The sequence below is a fragment of the Mya arenaria genome, chromosome 3 (assembly GCF_026914265.1).
Source record: "Mya arenaria isolate MELC-2E11 chromosome 3, ASM2691426v1".
NCBI lineage: Eukaryota > Metazoa > Mollusca > Bivalvia > Myida > Myidae > Mya > Mya arenaria.
The window spans coordinates 51,667,749-51,687,950 of NC_069124.1; the positions used below are offsets into that span (position 1 = coordinate 51,667,749).

Sequence of the window (20,202 nt, forward strand, 5' to 3'; positions counted from 1 at the left end):
AACCGTTGTCTGCTACCTACGACAAAGATGAATTTTGAGAGTGTTTCGGAAATCGAAAAGAGACGAGAAGATTTAAGAAGAGCACGCCATTTACATTTAGAAAAAGTCAGAGTTCTTTACCAGTACATTTTAACCGCTTTTACTACACTTGTTTTTCTGTGGTTAACTTTATCCCCACTGCTTTCTTTTCGGACATGGCTTCATTCGGACATTCTATAAATTCACTTTACTGTATATGTTTAGTTTCTGTAGCTATTTATGACTGACTTTGACTTTCACTCGATTGATCATCTGCCTTTGGATGTTTAAGTGGGGATTACAAGGAAAGTTGACCACAGCAAATTCCTACCACAATTACTTGGATGTTTTACCCTCTGTGAAGAATTCTTTCCAAATATTTGTCTCATACATGTGTAGTACAACATTTCTTAAGATATGGTTACTATATCTGGTAGAATCAATTTTAAAGATCAGAGCTTGTACATGTTAAATATTCAATAAAAGCCCGAAATGACCTCTGATTCCAACATATTGTTAACACATAGCATCTGAGCTATTGAATACACATGAGACAAATTCTCTTAATATCGTGCAACTTTGTAGATGTATGATTTTATATTTGTATGAATTTTCCTGTATCTGGTTGTTTGTTTACTGTCTGAGCCACAGACCTGTCATAACTAAGACATTAAATATGTTACTGGTTGTTTCTTTGCCTGGAGCTAGGTCTAAGAGACTAGCACTGGGAAATATGGAGTACACTAGGGTCAGTACTGGTTTAAACCAAGGGAAGTTGCCACCCTTTATCAGTATCTTTATCTTAATTACCTTTTGCACATTAAAAAAGCCATGGGGTCAAATAAAAAATAGCTAAGGTATCGAACCCGGATCTCCTTCTTGTATCTCTCCCTATGTAGTAAGCTCAGCTACCTCTTCCGGAAATGCAATGTCTAGGTTACAACTGAGGATACATCATCAATAAATAACACAATTAAAAAATAAGGGTCTTTTCGTTATACATTTCAGGCTAAAAAAGACTATGAGAAAGAGGAAAAGAAGAAAGAGCGTGCGAAGGCTCGAGGGGAGGACACATGGATGCTTGCCTCTGTAAACCAGCGACTCGAACAAGAGCAAATGGTAAAATGTTGCCTTGGTAGTAATTCAGTAGCTACTAATGGATATATTTGTTTTGTCATGCCATACTGATTGTAAATAGGTTGAAACTTAAACTTTTTTCCTGTCTTATTTAGATCACTGACCTGCAGATGACCCATATTGTTTTTGAAGTCAGTAGCTCAAAGGTCAATTATGGAAAAAATATAATCTTAAGACACCTCGAATGAATTATTGGTGGTGCTCAAACAGCTCTTCGAATATCAGTACTCTTTATTAATAGTATGCAATTTTCGCAAACAATAACATGCAGACAGAAAAAACCCATTTAAGTTTATAGAAAAATTGCATAGGTTAGTAAAAGAGTCTTATCATTAGTAGGTAACTTAACAACTTAATTATCGAAGAAACTTTGACAAGCTATGTTATCTGGAATAAACCTTTTTTAAACATGTTCTTTATGATCTTATTCAGAGTTTGAAGAAAACAAAGAAGAAAAAGGATAAGAAGAAATCCAAGAAAAAGAAGAGAAGACAGTCAAGTAGTTCCTCTGACTCAGAATCAGTAAGTATAACCTACAAACTGGTCTGTGAATTTTGGCCTCGATGTTGGTGTCACATGTCTATTGGAATGTGATATGTCTACACATGTGCAGTGTTAGACACTGACTGCTTTTACAGTCAAGCTACCACTTTCAGATTAAAGGAGTTCTTTTTAGATTAAGGAGAATATCATTTGAAGTTTAACTAAATGATAAAAAGAAAAATATTTAACAACTATTCAAGTTTGACAGTCATTTTATTTCAAATCAAAACTTATTATCAAGTTTCTGAATGAAGATTTTAATGATGAAAAATATTCAGTTGATAGATAGTTCAGTATTGCTTTTAAGTTCTCTTTAGTTTATGAGAATTCCATTCATTTGTCATATTGCTCACTGTATAGGCTAAATGTTGTGCTATTGTTAAACTCGATTCTGTATGTAGTATATGCATGTAAGCTAATGGTCCTATTGTTATTCAGGACTCAGAGGAGGAGAAGAGAAAAAAGAGGAGCAAGAAAAAGAAGAAAAGAAGGAAGGACAGTAGCAGCAGCTCGTCCAATTCTGTATGTACTCACTTTATATTCTGTGAAATGTAGGTTTTACTGCTATGTTGATGAATTTGAAAGTATTTCCCTTAATTTGCATTAAGATATTAGTCACTGTTTGGCACACTTAAAACATGCACCAAAAAAAAAGAAATGCTTTACTCAGTTTTTTAATTATATATATATATATATTATGCAGGATGAAGCTTCCCAGTGGGTGGAGAAATCTGCTTCAGAAGACTCCAAATCTGAAACTTCAGCTGTCAGAGGACCAAAGCTTGAGGTAAAATTTGGATGGTAATTAATTATGCCCCTCTCAAAGAAATGGTGTTTATGTTTTTTCACATGTAGGCTGGTTGATCTGTAGAACAAAGCTTGTCTGATTGATAACTTGAGAATGTGTGGGCTTCAGACTTGGAAGGGATAGCCATGACCAGCAGATGCCCCCTATTGATTTTGAGGTCAGAAGGTCAAAGGTCACACCAAAACCCTGTCAGATTGATATAAACTAGAGTATGCTTAGGTCTAAGATCCTCAACTTGAAAGGATGTTGGTCATAACCTTAAATTACTCCAAAGGCTGCCATAAGAGAGGCATATATCTTTCATAAATTGCAATATTGTTGATAGTTTTTTATTTATTGTTCCATGTTTCTGATAATATCATTCATATTGAATTTTTATCATGTTTTTTAATTGAATTCATGAACAAAAGTTTATAATTTTTATGTTTTCAAAATGGTACATGAAAGAACTTAATCAACATGAATACTTACGGTACTAGTATAAATATGCACTTAAAGTGATACTCATATTCGATATTTATTCATCCTTTTTGGAAAATTAAAAAAATTGTATTAATTGTGGTACTGCTTATTTTGGAGTAAGAGTGCATCTTCAAACATAGAAATGAGAGGAAATCATGTTGATGTTAACCATTTAAAAAGTAACTTCTAATATTATTTTCAAGCGTGACAGCTGGATGTCAGCCCCAATAGATTTGTTTGCGTCAGTAACAAGGCAGGACCTTATGAACCGCCAGAAGAAGGAGAAGGAGGAACAGGACCGAGTCAAGAACCTGCTTGACAAGGTATCCAATTCACCATTATGTGAATGTTGAATTCCTGGTTTGAAAGGGTTTATATTCAGAGTTAGAATAATGTTAAAATTATTCTGAAACCAACATGTTTTATTGGCTCTGAAAGAATACAAAATGGGTCACTTCACTTACGATTTCGGTTGAATCTGCAATAATGACATCTATAATGTTGTTTTTTGTCATTATTTTACATATTAAGATATTAGTAACCAGTTAACAATTTCTCTTTAAATAATACCCAAACAATTATAAATCTACAAGGGGTCACCATCAAGATTTATATTATTATCAATGGATTGACAAGATTATTTGATTCTTAAAAAATGCTTTATGCCTTCGTGATTTTTGTAAAATATTATTGGTGTTAGTTTAAACTTGATTTGTTTTACAATGATTGTGAAGGAAGTTATATTGACTTATACTAAGTCACTCTCGTTGTTGCAAGAGTCTTGTGATGTGAGGGAAACCAGAGAATCCCCAGAAAAAAACACCTGTCCGACTTGGTGACCACCAACCAAACTCACATGCGCCTATGCTGGGAATCAAACCCAGGTCACCTTGGTAAGAAACAGCCCAGGTTTGATTCCCAGTCGGGTCTGGTGTTGCCTGTGTATGTTATGAAATACAGGGAGTGTAATTCTCGGCTCAAATATGTTAAGAAATACGTCACTACATGACTATTATCAATTAAGACCATAGAATTAAGACATTTAACTACATAAATTGATTTACATTGAGAAGTTTTGGAAAATGATGTAACTATGTTATACATACAGATTTTTGTGTCTTGTTACTCAAACATTGAAAGTACACAAACATTCAAATGAAAGTCTGTATTCTTTTGTCACTAATGCCTTCTAGAAAATACTGCATAGGAACTAAGTTCATAAGCCATTCTTTTCAGCCTGGTACCCATGCCAAAGAGATGAACCCATACTGGAAGGATGGAGGTACCGGCTTGCCGGATGAGAAACCTGAGGGGAAGAAGGAACGAATAGAAGGCAAGGAGAGGGTCGGGGATGCAGGGTTGTCATGGTTACAAAAGTCATATGAGAGGTGTGTTGAACAGGCAAAGGAGGAGGGACGGTCACTGGAAGAGCTGGCAGCTGAGCGATGGGGGGTAAGTGGCTGTTATTTGAATTTCTGGCAGTTGTTTGAAAAGCTTTTGTGGAGTATTTGTAGTATCACTCTATTTAATTTGATTGTCTGTGTTGTCAATTATGTGTGATGTTAACAATTGATATATTTCATAAGTATGGTCTAGAATAAAAGCACAGGCAATTAATGTAATTTCAGTGTAAGTGTTAACGGTAGTTTATTAACCAGGTTATTAGAATGACGAACGTCAAATTCAGCTATGAAACTGAATAATTTCAGTAAGGGTTGACATATCTTGACCATACTTGGTCAAAGAAAGAGTTTATGGATACCTTTCATGGGATTGCGTTTGGGGTCCCAAGAATCAAGGTCAAGGTCAATGTTACTAAAAATAGAAAAACGGTTGAAACTGAATAACTTGAGTTAGGGTTGACATGTCTTGACCCAACTTGGTATAAAGGAAGAGTTTATGGATACCTTTCATAGGATTGCGTTTCGGGTTCCTAGGGTCAAGGTCACTGTTACTAAAAATAGAAAAACAGTTGAAACTGAATAACTTTAGTCAGGGTTCACATATCTTGACAACACTTGGTATAAAGGAAGAGTTTATGGAGACCTTTCGTGGGATTGCGTTTGGGGCCCTTAGGGTCAAGATCACTGTTACTAAAAATAGAAGAATGGTTGAAACTTAATAACTTTAGTCAGGGTTTACATATCTTGACCAAACTTGGTATATGCAAACTTATGCATGCTTCCTGTCTTCTGTGTATATCCTCTAACCAATATGGCATGTTCTTATACATACACACAACACACAAAATCAACTCAATTATAATTCTCACAACACAGGCTGAAGTTCTTCTGTCAATTAATGAAAACCTGGTTTCCTCGCATTGTGGCGTTTCTTGTTTCACTTATGACTACAAAAAGTAATGTTGCCACTCGTGAAAATATATTTCTTACTGTGATCAGTCTGTAAAATAAAGTTTGCTCTCAGACCAAAATTCAACACTTACAGAAATCCTTTCGTAACTTTTTTAGAGCCTTGAAAAGATACAGAGTATGATACGTGATGCTGAAATTGCAAAATTTGGCCGTCCTAGGACAGGTGACCAAAGAAAGAGGTTTATGAAACCGACAGACTCTGATAACATCAGTGATTCGAGAAACTCAAAATCATCTAGTTCAGGCTATAATAGAAAAAGGTCAAAGAGTCCTGAAAGGTCAAGGTTTCAAAGGCCAAGGTCAAATTCACGGGAAAGAAGGGACACATCAAGATCTAGAGAAAAGAGACGTTCACGATCAAGGTCAAGAGAAAGAAGGTCAAGAAGTAGGGATCGTAGGTCAAGGTCACGAGAGAGATACAGGTCAAGAGATTATAGGTCATCTACAAGTAGTTCATTAAAAGGGAGATTTATGAAACCTGGAGATTTGGATAATGGTGATAAAAGAAGGGAAGCCTCCAGCAGTTCCAACAGCAAAGCACCGTCTTGGAGGAAGAAAGAATTTCAGAAACCTGACGAGGATAAGGAAGAAGTAAAAAGAGAAAATGTTGACACCCCTCGTGAAAGAAGACGAGAAAGAAGAAAGTCGTCATCTTCATCAGATTCCTCTTCAGGTGGGTTGGCATATAAAGAATTTACTGACAATTATTTAAAAACTAAAAAAAAAAATTTAATACAGTCGAAACTCGATGGCTCAATATTCTAGGGACCAGCCAAAATACTTTGAGCCTCGAGAATATTGAGCCAAGCGGGATTGCTTACAGAATTTTATTTGTTTATTATTCGTTACAAGTCTTGTTGACCTCGTTTGTTATTGGCTACGCTATCTCCGCAAGAGAAGAGTATTAACTGGACATAGTTGCATGTTGTAAAGTTTGTAACATTACTTATCCGATACTTAGAAAATATTATTTTATTGTTTTGATGAATTATATAAATACATTTATGCGAAAACAACAAACAAGCAATTTTAAACAGTGGGTAACAAAAACATAGCTTATAAGTTATATCAGAATGCATTGAAATTTATACATGGATAACAATTAGAGACAGAACTAAAAGTGATGGCATGTTTATTCAAACTGTTATGTGATTTAAATTTGATAATAATTCTAATAAATTGAAGTTATTTTTATCGATTAGCGCCTTGTGCTAAATGAGAGCTGCATTGTGTATAAAAAAGGTAAATAAGAAATAAAAACTACGACCATTCTAAACATCCAACAACTAACAAATGTATTGTTATACTTGACAATGTAGACTCCAGCAGTGAAAGCACTAGTGAAGATGAAAGAAGTAAGAGGAAGTCTCCCGCCAAGAAGCAGCCACCGTCCCGAATCCTTACAGAGAAGGAGATGAATGACCTTGGGGCAAAGATTGTCAAGGCTGAAATCTTGGGAAATGAGGTGGGTATAGTTGGGAATTTCACAGTCATGATTAAACTTGAAGTATTGTACATGTGTTTATAAAAAAATTATCAGCTGTTACAGAATTAAAAAAACTTTATTTGTTCATGTTTAGTACATGTTATCATTTGGCTGCAGTTTTCAATTATGCAATCTATGGTGTATAAATGCAGTTGTTATCATTTGTTCTATAGCAAGCCTGAATCATGTACATGGAAAAAAGTTCTACTTTGTCATCTAAACAAGGAAAAATTTATTCTAAAATAAAAAATTAAACCTAAAAAACCCAGATTGTAAAAGTTAAGTATAATATTAAATAAATGCTACAGTATTTGCTTATTAAACATGTTTAACTGTGAAATAGAGATCATTCTTATTCTTTCTGATGTCAGGAGCTAGCAGCCAAGCTCAAAGCCCAGTTGGAATCAGCTAGAGAGGCAAAGAAGACAGCTCCTCAAGGTCAGGTTCGGGTTGGTGGACAGGATGAGGAGGAGGAGGAGGTAGTGACTTTGACCCGCACAGGAAGGTCAGGCATGGCAAGACCTGTGTCAGAGGGAGAATTCCCAGTCGAATCCGGTGGTCGCCGACGCAGGAAGAAACAAACAGTGAGTCAAGGGTTTACAAACATGACTTTCTCCATGTACTAGTATTCAAGTATCAGCAATGTTTTGTTAACTATGCTAATTGATTAAATACACAAAAAGTTGCTTTATAAAATGCACAATCTACAACTTTATTAGTTTGTAATGTCACTTCACAAAATGTCGCTATATAAAGAGCATGATTTACAATTTGTAACATCACCTCTAACATAATAACACTAGTTATGCATCAAATATATGTAATGAGGTAAAATCATGATGGCGATGTTGTTTATAATGTGTGTAGAGGATATTACATGATTAGTCATTCAATATGTTATTGATAAAACCATTTTTTAAAATTTATTCAATAAAAACAAGTGAAATAAAATTCATATTGAATGACCACAAATGTGATATTCATTTTATATTACATATGCTTATTGTATTATTAACAGCTTTAAGGTAAAATAAATATACATAAATAGCGTTATATACCGGTAACAATTATGGGTGATTTTTCTCCCATCGGGGGACATGACATGTATGTATATACATCAAATTATTTTGTTGTGCTGATTTCATGCAGTAAATTTGATAATATTTTATACTTTAATACAATATGTTTACAATTTTACAGGTGGAGACCCACACGGGCAAACAGGGAGAGAGAACTAAATACTTTGATGATGATGACAAGCACGATCTCAAGTCTCTTGTAAGATTACCAAGTACTTTTTTTTCCAAAATGGTTGATGGTACCTTGATATTTATTGAATTTGACAAAAATGTCAGATGGTTGTTAAAAATGTGTTTATATTTATACTTTTAACTCTAATAACCATGTGGTCTTTTTCAAAGAAGTAGTTAATAAGTTCTATGTCTAACATAAGAAATTTAGTAGGAGAACATCTTTTAAATGTTTTCTGTTCTCAGAAAAGTAATATTTAGGTCTATTGTTTTTCTGCCATATTCAGGTCGAGAGAGAGAAGTTGGGTACGGCTGAAGATCAGAACCAGATGTTTGCTCGCCTTGCTGGCAGGGTATGGCTCCTTTCATGCAATATTCATCAGCAGCCAATTGTTATAAAATTTGTCCTTAGGTCGACTACTCTAATGTTTAAATGATGTGATTTGTTAGTAGAAAATGCTGGGTAAATGTTTGCCAATTATTGTACATTTTGGATATTGTAACAATCTACACTCATATGCTTTGTGCATCTGGTGGGGGTCAAACCCACCAACCCTCACTCTGCAGTTGGACACTCTAACGAGTCCCTTTAAAAACTAGCTTGACAGTAAGTGCAGCTATATTATATTCAATACCTGGTTAACACATCTCCATTATTGAAATTTGTCCTCTTATTTCGGAGACTAAGGTCAACATGCTTGGCTTGGAGTCTTACCGAACAAAGTGAGTCATTAACATTGGGGGTCAAATGTGACAAACCACACAAATATGCTTTGTGTATCTGGTAGGGATTGAATGCAAGACCCCTCGCTCAGCAGTCGCACATAAAAGCTAGCTTGACAGTGTTAGTGTCGCTGTATATTGAATACTAGGTTACATTATCTGCGACCAAACCAAAAATAACCACTTTCATACAATTGGCTTCTGAAGGCCTTGACATCATTTTTTCTATTTGAATTTGCCTTTCATTAACAATGAAGAGTAAATGTATTACTCAATTCCACTCTGACTTTTCTCTCGCTTCAACAAGAAGCTTATGATGGAGATTTAGCCTGTGTGTACTATGTGGATAAAAGTATCCCTCAGAGCAAAGAGTGTAAGATGGTTCCTCCCACCCCTGTGCTCTTACATGAGCGCCATGATAGATGTTTTTTTCTCCCACCTCAGATAAGTAGATCCAATAATTTAACCATGCTAGAAATTCTTATCTTGCCCACGGGGGAAGATAAAATGCCCGTATGAAACTCCTTTTTAATGGTCACCACATTGTAATTACTTCTCTTGTTGAAGACTGTCGTCTGTAGCATCATGGAAACCTGGTCTTGTGGCAATATTTAGAATGCTAATTAATTATTTCTCGCTTCAAATGTCACCATAAAACAGTTTTCACGCATCTTTCAAGAAATAATGCTTCACTCTCCTTAGAACTATTTAAAGACCGATTTGACTATTAACATAATCTGAATCACTGCGCGAATATCCATGACAACGACGAATTATCGCATATCCATACGCAATTATTTTCACTAAGAACAAAAAAGTTCCAGCAAATTTTTTTACTTAATTCTGTTTTACTGAGGTGGGAGAAAAAGCATCTACCATAGCCGCTCATGTTCATCCCGATTCTCGTGCAGGGAGTATTGCAGAAACTCGGTAAACCTTCTTTCCGCAAAACACCCTTGGTCGGAATGAACCTATCTTACACTCTCGGCCTTGGAAGATACTTATATTCTCCCACCACCGTTGAACATTCTCTCTACATTGACTTGTATTTGTACATGATTTATTGCATGGTTATTTTTTTTTTCTGCATTTGTTATCAGCCACTTTTGGTGAAATAAGCAAAATCCTTCCAAGCAATGGTATGATATCCTCTCTTACAGGCTTCAGAGCGTACAGATGATGACTTCCAGATGGACGACCTTATCCTCAGCAAGGCAGATAGGAAACAGTCAGAGGCTGTACAGGAACAGAGGGATAGAGCAGCTGCTATATTTGGTACAATTATCCATACTCAGGAAATATCGGCCAAGCTTTTTTACATGTTTTGAATGGAAAAAATGTTTTGATTTATTTAATTTATTTGGTTTGTTTGTATAGTTTTATGGTTAAAATATACATTTTAATAAAATCAAAATAAAATCTGCATATTATGAACTCATTATGATTTTTTTTTAGCTCTACTGGCCAAAGGCCAGAAGAGCTTATGCGATGGTAATGTGTACGTAGTATGTGCATCCGTGCGTCCGTGCAGTCGTGCGTCCGTGCGGTCGTGTGTTCGTGCGTCTGTAAACAATTGCTTGTGAACACGATACAGTCTTCAGTTTTGATTGTATCTCGATGAAACTTGTACAGTATATAGATATCCATTAGAGCTCGGTTCCTTTCGAAAACCAGCCAGATCCGTCCATAAATGCCTAGATTATGGGCCATGAAAGTTTTAAAGAAATGCTTTCTATTTTTAGCCAGGTCTGCATGAGCGAATTCTATTTTTAGCCAAGTTTACATTTACATGTAAATTCAAGTCTAGAGTTAAGGGAGACAATTTGCAAGTCTAGGATTTTAGGAGACAATTTGCTTTTTGCTTCTGCAGTTGATTTTGTGAATTACTCTGCCTTGTTCTTGTTGAAAGCCCAAAGGCCATTTTTATGCCCCCTTTTGAAAAAAGTGGGGTATATTGTTTTGCACATGTCGGTCGGTCGGTCGGTCGGTCGGTCGGTCGGTCGGTCTGTCTGTCGGTCGGTCGGAATACCAAATGGTTTCCGATCAATAACTTGAGAACGCTTTGACCGAGGGACCTCATACTTGGTATGTGTATTGGTCATCACCAGCAGATGAACCCTATTGATTTTGAGGTCAGTGGGTCAAAGGTCAAGGTCAGTGTGACCTTTACATGAAAAACGGTTTCCGATCAATAACTTGAGAACGCTTTGACCCAGGAACCTCATACTTGGTAGGTGTATTGGTCATGACCAGCAGATGAACCCTATTGATTTTGAGGTCAGTGGGTCAAAGGTCAAGGTCAGTGTGACCTTAACATGAAAAAACGGTTTCCGATCAATAACTTGAGAACGCTTTGACCCAGGGACCTCATACTAGGTAGGCTTATTGGTCATGACCAGCAGATGAACCCTATTGATTTTGAGGTCAGTGGGTCAAAGGTCAAGGTCAGTGTGACCTTAACATGAAAAACGGTTTCCGATCAATAACTTGAGAACGCTTTGACCCAGGGACCTCATACTAGGTAGGCTTATTGGTCATGACCAGCAGATGAACCCTATTGATTTTGAGGTCAGTGGGTCAAAGGTCAAGGTCAGTGTGACTGTAAGCTGAAAAAAGGTTTTCTGATTGTCCATATTTTATTTTCTTATATAGTAGACAGTAGAAATTTATATGTCACTAAATGCATGAGTTGAAGTATCAGTTTTCAGTGAATATCTAGTTTAATTATGCCCCCCTTCGAAGCAGAGGGGTTATATAATTGCTTTGCACATGTCGGTCGGTCTGTTGGAAGACCAAAGCTTGTCCGAGTGATAACTCAACAATTCCCGGACCTATGGTCATCAAACTTGACATGAAGATTAGGTATGACCAGTAGATGACCTGCCTCATATGCATCCAATGACAAATCAGCTGTCATTTCAGTCCATGCATATTTCATTCAATTGTCCAAATATTTCTGGCAACTTGGCGCTCAGGGGGCATAATGTTTGACAAACATCTCTTGTTTAGCTTTAAGTTCTGTAGTTTGCACATTCATCTTAACAAAATTGGTTGTGAATGTTTAAGTTATGCACCTGGTGTCATTACTGGCCACACCCAGGGTTCACAGGTTTGGTAAACATAAATCTGGAAAGGTTTGAAAATCTTTTGTGTGTGTTCGTGCATCCATCTCAGCACAATTGATTGTGAATGTTTGTTCAAATTGATCAATGTTGTCCTAGGATGCCCTTGACTTTGACCTTTTGACCAACTTTTTTTAACTTTTAAAACTACAGAATTTTTTACTATGAGTACAGTTTTGAAAGCATTTTTTTTTTGTCAGATGACTTTTACTTGGCACATATTAAAAAAATTCATGCAACTAATCTGCTTACAATACTTTCTGGGCTCAGATGTTGAACATGCTACGTTTTCAGGTAACCCAAACACAAAACATAGAGTATATGTCTGTTGGCTTTTACCCATACATACATGCTCTGGATTGATATGACCACAAAAGCCATGCCAGTAGAGCATAGGCCCTTTTGGGCCTCTTGTTATATATATACATATATCTGTTTATTGATCAATTTCCTTATAATCTTTATACAAACTGAACATCAAAATAAAATAAAATTTAACTTCTATTTTCATTATTTCAGAACACAAAAAGATGGGAACTGCAATGGATAAGTGCAATTTCTGCTTTGGGAAGGTTTCGAAGCATTTAATCATTGCTATAGGACAAAAGGTAAACTTGCCTTGTATTATGTAATATTCAGTATGTAGATATTGGTAATAATGGTACACTTATTTACATTGTGTATGTCCTTGAATGGGAATCCATCTATTATTTCCAGAGAATAAACTGTAGATGAGAATTTTTATTTTATGGGGAAAGTAAAAAAAGATATTTATACTATTACTTTGCATTTCAAGGAAATGAAAGGTACTCTTCATTATTTCTAATTACGGCCTTAAGACTTTATTTTTGTTAAGTTTATGAACTCAACATATGGAAAAGCAAAATATATGTTCTTGTATTGCTAAAAGATGATTTTCAGTCATCAGACATAATCTCCTTATTCTGTAGGTTTACCTGAGCCTGCCTCCCCACCAGTCTCTGACTGAGGGCCACTGCCTTATTGTACCCATGCAACATGTCACATCCAGCACTGTGGTGGATGAGGATGTCTGGAGTGAAATACAGGTACACATGCATATATATATATCTCATATCTGATCTATACCAAACTGGATTACGTTGGGTATGAGCATACTATCTCAACCAAGTTTGATAACCAGCTAGATCATAATATTACTTCTATAGTTATGGCCCTTGATAATTTACCAAATATATCTTGTCTACTTAGTTACACTGTTTATGGGCCTACCATCTCGGCCAAGTTAAACAACAAGTCTCATCACAGTATTCCTTCTAGAGTTATGGCCCTTAAAATTTGACAAAATTTCACTTTTTCTACATACATGTAGTATGCATAAAATTGCACATTACCAATGTTACTATCTCAACAAAATTAAATAAGCATAAAGATCCCAATATCCCTTTTTGAGTTATGCCATCTGTGTAAAAAATTTCTCAAATTTAATTTGTTCATCTCTAACTTGAAATCACACCTATTTATTTGTTTTGTTTTATTAACAAAGTTGTTCCGGAAGACGCTGACCCGAATGTTTACAGAGAAGGATGAAGATGTTGTGTTTATGGAGACGAGTATGAGGCTGAAACACTTTCCCCACATGTGTATAGAGTGTGTCCCTATAGAGAAGGAGGTGGGAGATATGGCACCCATTTACTTCAAGGTAACACCTCTTCTGGTATAATAAATATGATTTTTATGTATTTGCATATACATATACATTAATTAGCATAGAAACTGTTTTAGTATGCCATTCACGTATGATTATAAATAATACATGTATAATAAATGATATGTAATCAATATTTTTTATATATAATCAATTTCAATTTATTTTTTTGTATAATTCATTTCTTGAAACTTCTTAAGCTTAATAGGCTTAAGTAGCTTATTTCAAATAGCCAAAATACATACTAAAATTAAATTTTGATAAATGAAAAATGGTTTATTGTGATTATCCTAAAGGTAATTTCTATCTAAAGTCTTAAAACTTTAAAGAAGTCAATATTACACAATTTATTGAAAACCAAAAATAATGAGATTAGCTTAATCCAGTCATTGAAATTAGACTTTTGGATGAACAAGCCCGAATTCTTATAATTTTGCTTGGCATCAAATTTTTGAACAAGACCTGCTATATAAAATTCAGAATTTGAGCAAGCCCGAAACATATTTTACCGGTGCAGGGCTAGTGGGCTTGTGTTAATTTCGACCACTGTTAATCCTGTTATAAGGGACTTAAGAAGTTTCGAGAAATTGGGACCTGGTGTGCAGGTTTTGCTAGTTAAATTCAACAGATAATTTGCTTATGTTACATGAAAAATTATATGCCATTTGTTTACATTTTCAGAAAGCCATACAAGACAGCGAGAGTGAGTGGTCACAGAACAAAAAAGTCATAGAACTCCGCCACAAGGACATCAGACATTCTGTGAGTTTTTAAGGATTTATCACATTTTTTAAGGTGTTCATGCCATACGAACGCAGGAGGGCATGTGAGCAAATTCCACGTAGCATGCATTTGTTGAATTTTATTGTATATTAAAGAACAAAATTAATTTATTGAGTAATCACAAAAAGAAATAACCAGTGGCACAAACATGGGTAAAATATATAATTCTCTGTAATCATAAGTGAAATTAACTTTGTAACATCAAACTACAAATTCTCTGTTTTTATGCACCCAAAGGTGGGCATATTAAAATCGCACCGACCGTCTGTCCATCCGCCCATCGGTCCGTCCGTGTGTCTGGCTCAATAACTCGTGTCCGGGCGGTAACTTTCTCTTGTATGGACAGATTTTAAAATAACTTGCTACATGTGTTTGACATACCAAGACCAAATGTTGCGTGCAAGACCCGTTTTCCCTACCTTTAAGGTCAAGGTCACACTTAGGTGTTTATTCACAATGGAATGCTGCATATAAGGACATAGAGTATAAGTTGCCGTGTCCGGGCTGTAATTTTCTCTTGTATGGACAGATTTTAAAATAACTTGCACATGTGTTTGACATAACAAGACGACGTGTCGCGTGCAAGACCTGTGTCCCTACCTCTAAGTTCAAGGTCACACTTAGTGTTTATTCACAATGGAATGCTGCATATAAGGACACAAGAGTTTAGGTTGTCGTGTCTGGGCTGTAACTTTCTCTTGTATAGACAGATTTTAAAATAAATTGTGACATGTGTTTGACATACCAAGACGACGTGTAGTGTGCAAGACCCGTGTCCCTACCTCTAAGGTCAAGGTTCACATTTGACACATAAAGGCAAGATCAACTTTTCATGTACTGACCTTGTTCATAGGTCAGTGTCACATTTGGGGGCATTCGTCACATACTGTGACAGCTCGTTTTAATGATAAAATTTAAGAAAAATTCCAATGAAATTGGTGTTAATTGGAAAGACATGTGCGAAGTAGTGTCATGAAGTCATTTTTCATCCATTTTCAACCTGTCATAGTAAACGGTACATTTCTTTTATTTAATATGCAAAAAGATAACCAAAATCTATAAAAAGAGTGAAGATATCAAAGTTGAGATTTTTCTTATCTGACAGTGAAAATAACAGCAGTCAAATAACATGATTATTTCAAAAAGCATATAAATGATTATTCAAAGGAATTGACTTCTACAATAAAACATTAAAATGATTACAATGTTCTTGCTTCTAGGTACCTAAAGGATTCCCCTACTTCGCTGTAGATTTTGGAAATGAAGGAGGCTTTGCACATGTGATAGAGGACGAACAGAAATTTCCTCACTACTTTGGCAGGGTAAGTCAGCTAACTTATATTTCCTGAAACCATTTCAATACCAAAAGTATTCAAACTCAGATTATGTTAATTAACAAGTCTTTCAGTGTCTTAGCTGGACTACAAAGAAAACTTATTCATACCACATACTCCTAAAATGACAATATTTCTGTATAATACTTGAGTTGCTTTTGAAAGTGTGCTATTAAACATATTTCTTTTGTCATAGCAAGTATAATTTAAGATCTTCAAACATGCCTAGGGATACAAATATCTGTTACAGTCAACCACATCAAATATTTATTCCAGGAAATAATTGGTGGGATGGTGGACGCTGACCATAGGCTCTGGAAGAAACCTCCTCGTGAGAACTTTGACGACCAGCGGAGGAAAGTGATGAAATTTTCAGAGATGTGGAAACCTTACGACTGGACTCAAAATATAGACAAGAAAGTGAATGAAGACTCTAGTAGCAGCAGCAGTGATGATTGAGTTGCTGCTAAAAAAACATTATATGAAGAAACACTGACACTGATTTGTGAAAAAGTTTATTTATCATTTGTAAATACTTTATAACAATAAATTTTTGGATTTAACAATTTGAAAGACTAAGATTTGTTGATTCCTTATTAAAGATTTGAACCAAAAGGTTCCAATGCATTTATTTGCTATTGTTGTTTCTTGCCGTACTGTATGATGACTGGTTTTTCCTTGAACATATAACCATGGACCAGATCCAAGGCTTTAGTGGCTGTCTCTGTGTCTGAAGGGGACAAGATATTAGTAATTAATGTACAGTAGAAGGGATCTGATATTTGTATTAAAAACAAGATCTGTGTACGATACTGTGAAATCTTTAAAACGAACAAGAGCATTTGTCTGGGGGGGGTTTTCAGTCAAACATTGGGCATACCTCAACAATTAGCCAGAGTTATTGACCTTGGTATACATGGGGTGAACTGTCTTAAATAAACAAGTGTACCAAGTTTCATGAGAATATCTTGAACATTTTTAAGTTATCACCAATGTGATTGTTTACGCACAATGACGCTGACAACGACAACAATAATAAAGATAAGAATTGGCTTACCTTGAAAAGTGACAAAGGCCTGTCCCTTCATCTTGCCAGTGAGAAGTTTGAAGACAATACTGCAGGGCTGGGTCTGGAAACCAACAAATAACGAGGCTAGGTCTTCCTCAGTAGCTCTTGGTGACAGATTCTTCACAAAAAGGACCTGAGAGAAATGTTAAAACATTTAGCTTTCCCTTTAAACAACTACATATGAAATCAGGGGGGTACATAATTACTGAAACTAAGTTAAGCATTTGCATGCACTAACTTATTCAGGACTTTTTTATTCATTTCAGTTTTTTTATATTTAAATGAAGAATATTCATATTATCAGAAACAAGGGGATGCTAATGTTTGACTGTTTTTTACTGTTGATAAAGGGGCATAACTCGACAACCATTCAATCCAGAGTTTTAGCCTTATAGGCCTTCATACATTTGTATTAAAAAATACTGTCACTGGTAACATGAGTACCGGTACAAAGTTTCATGTGAACATCTATCCAACATTTTTTGGAGTTATGGACCAAGCATAAGTTTTTACAGCTGCTGACATGAAGGTAAAAAAAACAGACTAAAAACGTAAAATAGCCTCTCGTAAAAAAGTGTGCAAATTTGCGTTATAAGAAAAAATATTATTGTTTGGATACATTTATATTTATAGTATGTGTTTCTAGTGACTTACATTGTTTGGTTCTCCAGGAGAGTAATTCTGGAACCTGGGAATATTTTTCACCTCATCATCAGACAGTTTGTACTTCCGTATGACATGTTCAGGAACTTGCTCCACCTGCTCAATTTCCCTAAAAGTATCCTCACGCTTTGTATTAGAATCACTACCAGACTGTGAGAGCTTACATGCATCAGAAGTGTTGAATTTAACAACATAGCTGCTAGATTTTGTATGAACTTTCACCTTTGGTTTCTCAGTTTCTAAGGGTTCTGGGACCGAAACATAACTGTCAGGTTTTTCCATGCAGGTTGCGAATGCTTGCATATGAGAACAGATACCAACATCTCGTTCATGGGAACTATCACCAAAAACACAATTTTCATTTCGGATCTTTTCACATTTCTCACAGGTGCTTTGAACGGGTCTGCAACATTCCAATGTGCAATCTGCCTTATATGCATGTCTGTTAGTTTTGTTTTTCCTGAGATGCCTGTAAACAGGCTTAGATGAAATACTCTCCAGTATTTCTGGTATATCATCCATGACGGTGTTACTAGTGGATGTACATGTCTGCCTTTGAGTCACCAGGGCAGTGTGCAGGAATTTGTTTTGTGCATTTCCACCTGATATCGCCTTTTCAAGGTCCATTTCATGTCTGAAAAATAATACACATGTATAAAGAAAGACCATTCATGTACACCAGAGCGATGATGCTATGCGTTTAACATTTTCAAACCCCTGATGAATGAAAATGAGAAAGAAATGGATATGCATAACTAGTTCTACTGTCTGGGTCTACTTCTACATCAAAATACTTGAAACTTTGCTAGATAAAAATATAAATTACAAAACTCAATTGTAAGAGACACTTTATATTACTGTTCATTCTAGAAATAACAAGTAATACTCATTAATATAAGTGTAGTTGACTCATTTGTAGTTCATTGCAGGAATGGTTACCTTGATATTGGTTTCACACTTGCAAATGTATCGGCCTGGTCTAGAAGCTGTTTTTTCTTGGATATTTTCTCATCGATTTCTTTGAGACGAGCTCCATGGTACTCAGGGTTGCTTAGGCGACTTTTCTTCTGCTCCTTAAAGTATTTAGTGTTAGATTCACACAATTATAAGTAAATATCTATTAAACAGTAATATTGACAATGTATGTATCTATCACAAGCTCTGTTCACACACTCGTCAATATAAAATACATTTGTCTGGGGGGGGGGGGGGATAAGAACATTGAGTTCATCATACAGAATCACTACATAAGTTTATACGGCGGGTAAAAACCAGTACTGGTATCCATTTTGAAGGGGCGGGTAAAAACCAGTACTGGTATCCATTTTGAGGGGGCGGGTAAAAACCAGTACTGGTATCCATTTTGAGGGGGCGGGTAAAAACCAGTACTGGTATCCATTTTGAGGGGGCGGGTAAAAACCAGTACTGGTATCCATTTTGAAGGGGCGGGTAAAAACCAGTACTGGTGTCCATTTTGAAGGGGCGGGTAAAAACCAGTACTGGTGTCCATTTTGAAGGGGCGGGTAAAAACCAGTACTGGTGTCCATTTTGAAGGGGCGGGTAAAAACCAGTACTGGTGTCCATTTTGAAGGGGCGGGTAAAAACCAGTACAGGTGTCCATTTTGAAGGGGCAGGTAATAACCAGTACTGGTGTCCATTTTGAAGGGGCAGGTAATAACCAGTACTGGTGTCCATTTTAATGGGGCCAATAGAAGAGCCCCTGGGGAGGCCTGAACTCGCAACCTTTTTGGTGAGCATTAGACACCCATACAATTTGACTGCTCAATATTTGTAATAGAGTACCTTCCCTCCATCATCTGCTCTCAGCTTGTACAATATTTCCTCATGTGTGAGGCCATAGCCCTTCATCTCCTCAATGTAAGAATCTACATCACCCAAACTGCGGACCTCAGAGAGGCTCCGAACCCCCACAAGCTCCTCTGTGACTGGAGTAAACTCCGCCCCGTGGGAAAACTCACGCTTTCTGCTCAGCTGCCTAAAAATGTTTAAAAACTTACACAAATGACAGATATATATATAAAAATTATACATAAATCCAAACAGTATCTTAGTCCAAACATTCAACTTAGTAAAAGATTTAAAATAATTGACAGCATTTATTCTAAATCCCTTTCACTTTTCATCAAATCTATTCATATAACTTCATAAAGTATACCATTTTCTTTCATAGTTTTGTCTCATAAACATTGTTAGAGATCTTTAAAGTCATCTGAGAAAAAGAATTATTCTACTTAAATAAAAACTTCACCTTAAAGGGACTTGCTCATGTTTTGGATGAAATGTAAGTTTTCCCAGTTATGCATCTGAAAATACTTATTTAATCATCATTTTGCTCTGTTTTATTGAAATTACAAAAAATGCAAGGTATGGTATAAAAAAGTATTTTGGATTTAATAAGTGCGAAACCATGCCGGTAAAGTGAAGAAAAATTTAGAATATAGAAACTTTAACCACTAGGCCACCAGGGCATATGCAAACATAATGGATATTTTGACCTTTGAACAATACATCACATCATAATATCGATCAACTAATCATGCAACAACGAATTATTCAAAATCATTATAAAAGCTAATAAAAATGATATTCAAGGACGATATTTGAGCTGAAGGGTTCCAGCTTTGGTATCTTAGTTTTAACAAGCCTAATGATTTGCCATAGTTACTTTCATAATACCAAAACAGTACATATAACAAAAACATAAGCCCCTTCAAAAGACCT

The 20,202-nt window shown here is 35.8% G+C and overlaps 2 protein-coding genes across 2 annotated transcripts in view; one reads left to right on the plus strand and one right to left on the minus strand.

Annotated features, from left to right (window-relative positions):
- LOC128226713 (CWF19-like protein 2) lies at nt 1-16,337 on the plus strand. Its single transcript, XM_052936700.1, has 19 exons — nt 1-105; nt 1,027-1,137; nt 1,588-1,677; nt 2,137-2,220; nt 2,402-2,485; nt 3,172-3,291; nt 4,205-4,420; nt 5,440-6,016; nt 6,663-6,808; nt 7,201-7,413; nt 8,030-8,107; nt 8,367-8,432; nt 9,963-10,077; nt 12,444-12,532; nt 12,875-12,991; nt 13,450-13,605; nt 14,293-14,373; nt 15,615-15,716; nt 16,005-16,337. Exons 1-19 carry the CDS (start codon nt 28-30, stop codon nt 16,185-16,187), a joined length of 2,706 nt encoding a protein of 901 aa, XP_052792660.1. The 5' UTR covers nt 1-27; the 3' UTR covers nt 16,188-16,337.
- LOC128226715 (RNA-binding protein 41-like) overlaps nt 16,231-20,202 on the minus strand; it is a 9,891-nt gene continuing 5,919 nt past the window's right edge. The window contains exons 3-7 of the mRNA XM_052936706.1: nt 19,264-19,456; nt 18,400-18,533; nt 17,452-18,094; nt 16,786-16,930; nt 16,231-16,458 (exon numbers count right to left, since the gene is read on the minus strand). Coding sequence (XP_052792666.1) covers nt 16,364-16,458; nt 16,786-16,930; nt 17,452-18,094; nt 18,400-18,533; nt 19,264-19,456 — 1,210 coding nt within the window. The 3' untranslated portion in view covers nt 16,231-16,363. The remainder of the gene's footprint in view (nt 16,459-16,785; nt 16,931-17,451; nt 18,095-18,399; nt 18,534-19,263; nt 19,457-20,202) is intronic.